Raw genomic sequence first — 9473 nt, 5'->3', positions numbered from 1 at the left:
TGCCAAGTGACTGGATCTATTCTGGAGTGGGGAGGGGAACACAGATTCTAGGCCCGTTAGGTCAGTGCTCAATTTTTTTTTTTTAATTGCCGTCAACACTACTAAGACCTCCTATATCACATCCTATTAGAGACCAGTTGGATACATATAGTAGACGCAGTGCCCACAAGACAATCTGTTCCCTTACTGTGACTGACACAATCTGGAAGGCTCTATTCTATATGATTTTATTCCATTTCCTTTTTTGTAAAAGGCTAGTTGGGGTTCATTGTATTGATTTCAAGACTCATGGGTGGGAGATTGAAAAATATACTTGAGTCAGTCTTCTGATGATCAGCTCTGGGGGCTGCATTCTCCACCCACAGGAAAATACAAATTGCTTTAGCCTGGACCAGGCCAAGGTGAGGGGCACTGGTTAGTCCCTGGGTGGGAATAGTGTGAATTAGCCCCATCAGGAGAATAAACTGCAAGATTCAGCGTCATCACAAAACTTTGTGACACTCACACCCCCCAGGCCCCGCCCCCGAGGCTCCTGTCTTCAAGGCCACATTTGTGTGGACACAGCTGGCTAAAATCTGTCTCCACGCCCCCCACCACCACCCCCAGCCCCGGCCAGGCGAGGCTCAGGGCCTCAAATAGACACTGGGAGACAGGAGGAGGGAGCCATATCTCGGCATTTCAAGGCAGGTTTTAATCATTTGCGATACCTTCCCCAGCTATGTCCATCAAGTCCAATGGGGTTCTTTTTACACGTGATAAATGTTTTCCATTTATTCTGTATTTCGATGTGCACAGCACATACATCACAATGTGGGTCAGCACCTGTATAAAACTACAGACAGATTCTGAAAACAGCAGTAAGTACAGAAACCTCAAATCCCCATCACAGCAATAGAAACACTTTACACTATTTCAAAGGTTCAATGACATCTCTACACGCTTCACATCCGATCCGCTGAATATATGCACACGGTCAAGGATGGCCAAGTCCTGCCCTTAAGACATCTGAGTTCCTGACAATCTGACTGGGCTCTGGGACAAGACATCGTCCCATATTTAAGGCATCTGAAACAATCTGGTTTGTTACTATGTGAAAACAGTAAATACAGGAACGGCCACAAATCCCAGCTCCTCACCCCCAACCCCAACCCCTCTCCCACCCCTACGCAATCAGCACCGAGATCTCTGAGCATGGCTCAGCACTCCTGGAGTCTAGGGCGCGGTTTAAAATTTTTAAAAAACATTTTTACGGCCTGGCCTGAACAACAGTTTGAGAAGTAAGGTCCTGTCTTAAGTGGCTTCTTTCTTCTAGGCCTCAGTTTAAGAATAGTATTTTAAGTAGATGATTTGCATTCGAACAAAGAGTTTTAAAAAGGAATGTGAAAGACAAAAACTCCAATCAGATTTTTCCAGTCTTGCTGTCTGTAGACTCCCATAAAGTTAATTCGGGAGACAGTTCAGAAACATCTTAGGAGAGTATTAAAAGTCTTGAGGAAACATTCGGAGCATTTCTGGTAGCAAGCTAAGGTCATTTTGTATAAACTCGAAAAAGTCATTCATTAAAATTAAATGTTTGCCATCACCTCGGAACTTTTTTTAAACCTCACCGACCCTGCCTCTTCCATCTTTGCTTCCACGACAGGGGTTACATTTGTAAAATATATAAAGAAAAATATAAGGTTACTTGGTGACCATATAGTGTACTCTAACAGCTGTCTGCAAATATTTTCACCATGATTATGCTTACTAAAAGTAAATCACGGGGTAAAGATAGCTCAAACGTGACAAGGTTCGAATGGGGCACACCAACACTATCTGCAATCCTTTTTGGCTACATATGGAAAAAAAAGCCACTTGGGATGGCAAACTCCTACACCCGGTCTGAGCTGTCTTCAGATTTTGCCAGATGAGTGGTTTAAGGGCTTTCGAGGTAGATGTTAAATCCACTTAATCAGGAATGCAACGGAGAGAAGCAGTGACTTCCTCCACGCAAACTGCCTTAAGTGTTTTTGTACAATGACAAGGACATGTCACCTAAAATGAACAGCTAGTTCTAGCCCGAAGCTTCCCAAACACAGGGAAGTGTGTGTGGTTTTTGGTTTTTGAGTTTTTAAAAAATACATACACGCATACGCTATTACTTATCAGAAGTCTCCACTATCGCAAACTGTCTTTCACCCCTCGGGTTTTGGCAGTGGTTGTAAATCCACCCAGTCTTGTCCCTTTCCAGCCTTCCAGTGCAATATCAATTCCTCTCCGACGGATTTTACAAAATTGCTTTGTTTTTGCCTTTGCCCCAGTGGCCACAGAGAAACACGGGCTGTGGTTGATCCAAAAAAAGGAAAACAGGAGTTTATAAAGTTGCCCACGGGTCTCCCCCATCTGGTAGGTCGAGGAAGATTGACTGCAGCAAAGTTCAAAGGTCATTCCTGGCAGATCTAAAAACAGAGTGGCAGTGGTGGCCTCGACAGTGCGCTTTCTGCACCCGAAGTAAACCGATATGTCCTGAGGAATATCTTCAGGACACAAAGGGAGTGGGGCGCTGCAGGATGCTAGGAATGAAGCCAAGACTGGGAGCTTCCTTAACTGGCTTCTAAAGCCCCAGGAAACCTTTCCAGACACAGAGATGCTCACCACCAAACCACAGGGGACAGTGCAAAGCAGGGTTGATGTCACAGACTGATGTCACCGGTTTTTAATACACGGAATAGCAGCAGTCACTTGTGACAACTTCTTGACAAGTTAAATGAACCCAGTGGAAGGGTCTCTACTGTTTTACCAGAAAAGTCAGGGTTTGGTGGGTTTTTCTGTTCGTTTGCTTTTTTCAGAAAAATACAAAACATCCACAGAGCCATAAATAATCTGGTGGCAATATATACACATTTAAATAATTAACTTAAATATCTTACACCTACTCTTGAGTTAAACTGTCCATCCGAAGAAAGTGCACCAAGGTGGCCCTTGGCACTCCCCTCCTGGGGGCTCTGAGGGTCACAGCCTGGGGAGGAAATGGGTGACCTTCATGGTGGGTGACACCCGGTTCCCCTTCTTGGTCTTCCCGTTCTTACTCAGGGCGATGAACATGCCGGGGTACCTGTAGCACTCGTAGGCGTTGTAGTTGTTGGGTAGGAGTATCTCCTTGAACTTGCACTCATCGGTGAAGAAAGGCTGGCGGGGAAGGAGAAGCGGCGTCAGGTGGAGCCATCTCTGGGCCAAGGGACCCCTGTGGGCGGTGGTCAGGGAGTCCTTTCTCTCCCCGTCTCACCCTGGCTGCGAGGCCTCTCCTGGGAAGTCAGGGTGCCAAGACCTTCACAGGGTGATTAGAGGGACCTGGCCAGCCCGCGGCAGCTGCTGCTCCAGGCACCTGCCCGGCACTTGGCAGCCAGAAAATTTCATCACCACTGTGTCCACCCTGAAGACTGCAGTCCTGCCCACCGGGACCACCCCCCTCAAGGGGCTACAGTGAGGGGCTCCCAATGACACCCTTTGACCCACTGGCAAGGGCCCACTCAAGGATGGCAGGAACGCTGTCCCTGTCTTGGGACTGTGCCTCTCGTTTGGGCTGGCCCCGGGTCAGCCACACCGCCTCAGGGCCTTGGAGGGGGTTGTCTCCAATCCCGTGACCCCACCGCAGCTCCACATCCCGGCGTCGGGTGGCCTGGAAGCGTCGCGATCCTGCCCGGCTGCTCGGCCGGGCCCCGCGGTACTCACCGAGCCGTAGAGCTTGCCTCTGCTGCTCATGGCCACGAAGAAGCGGCCGGCCACGCCGAAGATGCTCACCACTCCCCGCTCCACGGGCGAGAGCTCCAGCAGGCCTGGGGGCGGGGCGCGGGTCATTCCCGGGCACGGGACCCTCGGCCCTCGCCGCCCGACCTGGCCCCCTCCTCTGCCTGCGCGCCTCCGGGACGTCCACTTCTGGGGTGGAGGTGAGTGTAAAGGACCCAGGTCCCCGGCGCAGGTCGCCCCCGAAGGGCCCCCGGAGCCCAGCGGGCTCGCCCCCAGGGGCCGACCCAGCGGCGGCCGCGCCCAGTCCGGGACGGCAGGAGAGCGGCGGCCCCGGCGGCCCCCGAGTCCGGCCCCAACACGGGCGCGCGTCCCGGGCCCCCGCAGGTGCCGGTGGCTGCGCCGCGCTCCCAGTGCCCACGGGCGAAGGCGTTGGAATGCGTCACCCGGAGCCCGGACTTCTGAAGGCGGGGAGGCGGGGCTCGGCCGCCCGGTTGCGCAAAGCCGGTCGCTGCTGCGACTCCAGGAGCCGAGCGCGTTTGCGTCCCCGGCGTCCCCACGCCAGAGGGACCGGAACCCGGTTCCCAGAGCCCGCGGGCAGGTGTCAGCCGAGACCTTCGCGTGCGAGTTGGAAGGGGCGGCCGCTGCCCCGGGGCCCCGACCCTTCCCGCCCGCCCCGTCCCACTCACTGTCACTCGTGTCCGCGTGCACGCCGCCGATGCGGCCGTCTGGGAGCACCTGGAGGTGGAAGCCGATGCCCACGTTGCAGTAGAGCCTCCGCAGCCTCTTGATGCCCAGCAGGTAGTCCCCGGCGCCGCTCTGGACGGCAGCCTCCTTGGGCTGCGCGGCCACCGGCAGGCGCGCCAGCGAGCGCGCCACCAGGCTCTCCCAGCGACGCTCCAGCTCGGCCTCCAGCGTGCCGTTGGGTGCGGTGGGCGCGGCGGCGCCCCCTCGGCCGGCCCAGGGCGCCAGCATGGCCAGCAGCACCGCCGCGAGCAGCGCTGCCGCGGCCGCCCCGGGCCCCGCCATCCCCGCCCTCGGGCCGTGCGTCCGTGGGTGGGTCGGTGCGCCCGGGAAGCCGGGGGCAGAGCTGCGCCGGTGGGGGCTTGCGGGAGTGCACGGCCTGGGCCGGGGCAGGGAGTGCACGGCCAGGGAAGAAGCCGGAGGCGAGCGACGGAGCCCCCAGGCGCCGGGAGCTACCCGGGCTGCATGGAGAGGCTGGCAGTGGCGGAAGGACGCACGGCCGGGGTTGGGACCCTGCGGAGCGGTGCGCGCCTCCCTGCGCGCTGGGCCGGCCCGGGCCGAGCCGCTATATATAGCAGATCGCCCCCCCCCCCCCCACTCCCGCAGGGGGCCGTTTGCGTTCGCCTGGGCGCCCGGGGCGCTGTGGCGCTCGCGGCTGGTCGCAGGCCGCCTGCCAATCAGGGCTGGGGGAGGGGAGGAGGCCGGGGACCAGCGCCGCGAGTGCCACCTGGAGGGTCCCCGGCCCCCACCCCTGGCTTCGCTGGGCCCATGGACCTGTTGGTCCCGAAGACCCTCGCGTCTCCTCCACTCTCGTCTTGCAGCCAAAGTTTTGCTTCTTGCACTTTGTCCCTGCCTGTCCCGTCTCTGTGGGGCCCCTTCTCCGCCTCTGTTCCAGCGGCCTGGGTGCCGCCCTCACCTGGTACCCTCAGCTCAGAGAAGTCACTCCTTGCGCCTAGCCTTTCAGGGACTCCCCGGAACCTGTTCCTTCGCTGGGACCCTGTGGACCCACCTGGGAATGAGGGGCGGGTAAGGGCAGTAAAGCACCAGGAGCGCCTGAGCCTGGAAGGAAGAACCCAGCGCTACAGGGTGGAGGGAGGCGAGGGCCTGGGTTTGGCCACCTGCGGTCTGGCTGATTCAGGGATGGAGCTGTGTATACCAGGTGGAGGCATCATCTGAGCAGGGGGCCTGAGTGGGCGGTGCTAAGAGAAGACAGGGGGTGAGCTGGTGCACCCTGGGAGGCCACGGCACTGCACCCCCTACGCACACACCCATGCAAGGACAGGGGCAGGGGCCAGGGCCATAGGGGACACCCTTTGTCCCCCTCCCCTTTAATTTTGCAGCAGGAATATTCAAGTGCCATAGTCAGAAGCCAACCTAGCACGGACCCAGGCCAGGCTTTTGGAAGGCTCCCTCCCCCCACCTGCTGTCCCCACCCCTCTCTGTGCCCATTATGGCCTGATGGGGGCGGGGTCCAGCTAGATGCTGGCTCACCTAGGTGTGAAAATCCCTGTTCTCAGTTGTACCTGAGGAGCCTTGCTGTCACCTCCCAGCAGGTCCCGCCCAGCCACCGCTGCAGGGGGCCTGGAGCCCACCCTACCCCCTGTGGCCACCAGCACCTGTGACCAGAGGCATCATCCCCAGGTCTTTTCAGCCTCCCCACCTCCCATGCCATTCCTGCCTGAGGAGCCCTTGGACCGACCTCTGAACCCTGCTGGGGCTCATTCAGACCACAGAGGGGACCTAGGAGGGTGGAGGTCTCTGGCTTGAGGCCAGAAAGGGGGCCCCCAGGGCTCAGTGAGTGGCCTTGGCCAGACCAGCACCCGGTCTCCAGACTTCTCGGTGAGAGCCTTTGCTCCCTCTGGGCCTGCAGCCTGACCAAGCAGTGGCCGTCCAGGCCGAGCCTTCCTGGGAGGCCGGGTACCGGCTCAGGGCTGCCAGTCACGGCTATGAGGTCAGCTCTGCAGCTGCTTGGACCCCGGGCCCCCTCACCCCCATGGGGCACAGGAGACCAGAGCCTGCCCCAGCCCTGTGACTCACTCTCCATGTGGCCTGGGCAAGTCCTGCCACCTCTGGGCCCCTAAACCCCCATTTGCAAAACTGCTTGGAAGGCGGGCTCCCCTCCTTCAGTCCGCGTCCACGTGGGCACCTCCTCTGGGGCGGTGGGATCCAGCCCCTCTGAGGTCTCCCCCCAGCTGCTGGCAGGGTGTGGCCCCTCTCTTCCCAGCAACGCCACAGGGAGCTCCCTTTCCACGTCTCCTGTTTGCTGGCAAGTTCAGTGAAGGACCCCGTGCTGGTTCATCTCCCAGAACTGCCGTCCCACCCTCAGGGCAGGTGTTCTCAGTGACTGTCCTTTGAAGGGCTGGCAGCCAGCAGGGGTGTTAGGAGCTGAGCCCTGGTTCCCCCTTCACCCCGACTCGCGGTGGGTCCCTGAGCCCGTCAGGCCTTGGCTTCCTCAACTGTCCAAAGCAGCCAGCAGAAGCCATGAGGGTTAATCCGCCAGGATTGCAGGTGGAGGATGTAACAGGATGGTTATTTTCACCTGACTCCTGCCCTGGCCCCCTCCTCACCTCCCCCGCCTCTCCCAGATGCTCCCCATTGGCCACTGTCCTCAGGGTCTTGTTTCCGTCTCTCCAACCTCCGCACTGGAAGATGATGGCTGCTCCCCACTCAGGGTTCCCCTCAAATATCAGCCACTCGGGAGACCAGCCGTGACCCCCACCCCCAAGGCGGTCTCCTCTGCCCAGTCCATCTGGTTGTTGCTTCTTCTCAGCCCTTAAGGAATCTTCCTTTACTTGCTGACCCTCCCTTCCACTAGAAATAGTCCCTGCTGCACCTGAAGAGCCTAGTTTACCAAGAACCTGGGGTGCAGGGGAGCCTGCGGAGCGGAGGTTCTGGGCCCTGTGGTCCCTGCTTCAGCATCACACTGTGGGTCCATCTCTGCTGGTCATACGATTTTAGCCTTTAGCTTCTGATCATGCTCAGTTTCTCCATCTGTAAAATGGGCACGACAGTTACCCCTTTCAGGGGTCGCCAACCTCAACAACAGGGCGTGGGCCGTAGGAAAAGGCTGAATATAGTCAGCCCTTCAGACCCCAGTCCCCTTGCCCCCGGCTAACAGTCCATACCCAGAGTGTGTGAAATAAGCAACCCACATTTTTATCCTACGGGAGGCCCTACATCACAACACCAGCCAGCCGTGATGGAGGGGTAAAGTGTCAGACGGGAACAAAGGCTCAGAACTGAAACCGGCCAGTCCCCGCCTACAACCTTCTTGTGACCTTTTTTAACCTACAGAAAAATTGCAATGTCATTATCTTCTTGGTTTCTTCTCCTTTGAAGCAGTGACAGAGCTTCTCAAAACAACCAGCCCAGCTGTTAAGAACTTACTTGGCTTCATAGGAATAATAATAATAATAAAAAGTGCAGCATAAAAATTCAGTTCTAGTTCTTAGGGTGGAGCGACAGGGCTCAGCCTGGGGCAGGGCTCCCAGGCTGCAAACTTTGCAAATGGCTCAACTGTTTTCTTGTTGAACTTCCTTTTCTTGGCCTTGGTGAGAAGACCCTCACAATGGCCTCAAGGAGAAGGGTAAGGCCGGTGGTAGAGACATGTCTACACGGGCTGCAGCAACCCAAGAAACACAATTTCTTTTAGAACCTCCAAAAGAAAGGAGAGATTAAGACAATTTTTTAAAGCTTTTAAAAATTGTAGTTAGGACTTCCCTGGTGGCACAGTGATTAAGAATCCACCTGCCAATGCAGGGGACACGGGTTCGAGCCCTGGTCCGGGAAGATCCCACATGCCGCGGAGCAACTAAGCTTGTGCGCCACAACTACTGAGCCTGCGCTCTAGAGCCCATGTCACAACTACTGAAGCCCGCGAGCCACAACTACTGAGCCCATGTTGCACAACTACTGAAGCCCTCACTCTTAGAGCCCGTGCTCCGCAACAAGAGAAGCCACTGCAATGAGAAGCCCACACACCACAACAAAGAGTAGCCCCCGCTCGCCGCCACTAGAGAAAAGCCCGCGCGCAGCAACGAAGACCCAACGCAGTCAAAAATAAATTAATTAATTTAAAAAAAAAAAAGAAGAACCACATGTGTGTGACCGCCACCACCATCCATCTCCAGAACTTTTTCTTCTTCCCAAACTGAAACTCTGCTCATCAAACAGTAATTCACCATTCTCCTGTCTCCATGAATTTGCTTCCTCTAGGGCCCTCCCATAAGTAGAGTTGCACAGTATTTGTCCTTTTGTGTCTGGCTTATTTCACTGAGCATAATGTCCTCAGGTTTTATCCACGTTGTCACCTGTGTCAGGATTGCCTTCCTTTTGAAAGCTGAACACTATTCCGTTGTATGAATGTAGCACGTTTAGTTTATCCATTCTTCTGTTGATGGACACGTGGGTTGTTTCAACCTTCTGGCTACTGTCAATCATGCAGCTCAGAACACAGGTATGCAAATACCTGCTCAAGATCTTGCTTTCACTTCTTTTGGGCGTAGACCCAGAAGTGGAATTGCTGGATCACATGGTGATTCTAAGTCTAATTGTTTGAAGATCCTCCATACTGTTTTCCACAGCTTTTTGTTTTGTTTTGTTTGTTTGTTTTTGCCCATGCCGCACAGCTTGAGGGGATCTTAGTTCCCTGACCAGGGATCAAACCTGGGCAATGGCAGTGAAAGCACCAAGTCCTAACCACTGGACTGCCAAGGAATTCCCTGTTGTGGTTTTTTTTTTTTTTTGATAGGGTTTATAAAACTTTTATTTTATTGAAGTCTAGTTGACTTACAGTGTTGTGTTAATTTCTGCTGTAGAGCAAAGTGATTCAGTTATACACATATACATTCTCATAGTTTTTTTTTTTTTTTTTTTTGGTCACCTTGATCACAGGGCATCAAGGGAATGGGATTCGGAGGTGGCTCTGTGCCCACTTGATCCCCCCTCTTTGTTTCTCTTCTGTCTCCTCTTCAACCCTGGGCTAGCCCAGCCAGGTCTGAGTGACA

General features: G+C 55.6%; 1 protein-coding gene across 1 annotated transcript; it reads right to left on the bottom strand.

Moving 5' to 3' along the window:
- Nucleotides 1–2991: 2991 nt before the first annotated feature.
- Nucleotides 2992–4752, bottom strand: FGF4 (fibroblast growth factor 4; the record flags this gene model as incomplete). Its single annotated transcript, XM_079709237.1, has 3 exons — nucleotides 2992–3168; nucleotides 3712–3815; nucleotides 4413–4752. The coding sequence occupies 3 exons, from the start codon at nucleotides 4750–4752 to the stop codon at nucleotides 2992–2994; spliced, it is 621 nt and encodes a 206-aa protein (XP_079565363.1).
- Nucleotides 4753–9473: the final 4721 nt, after the last annotated feature.

This window comes from Hyperoodon ampullatus (genome assembly GCF_949752795.1).
Source record: "Hyperoodon ampullatus genome assembly, chromosome: 7".
NCBI lineage: Eukaryota > Metazoa > Chordata > Mammalia > Artiodactyla > Ziphiidae > Hyperoodon > Hyperoodon ampullatus.
The sequence above is the reverse complement of the archived record's forward strand: the minus strand, read 5'-3'. Positions and strand labels throughout refer to the sequence as shown.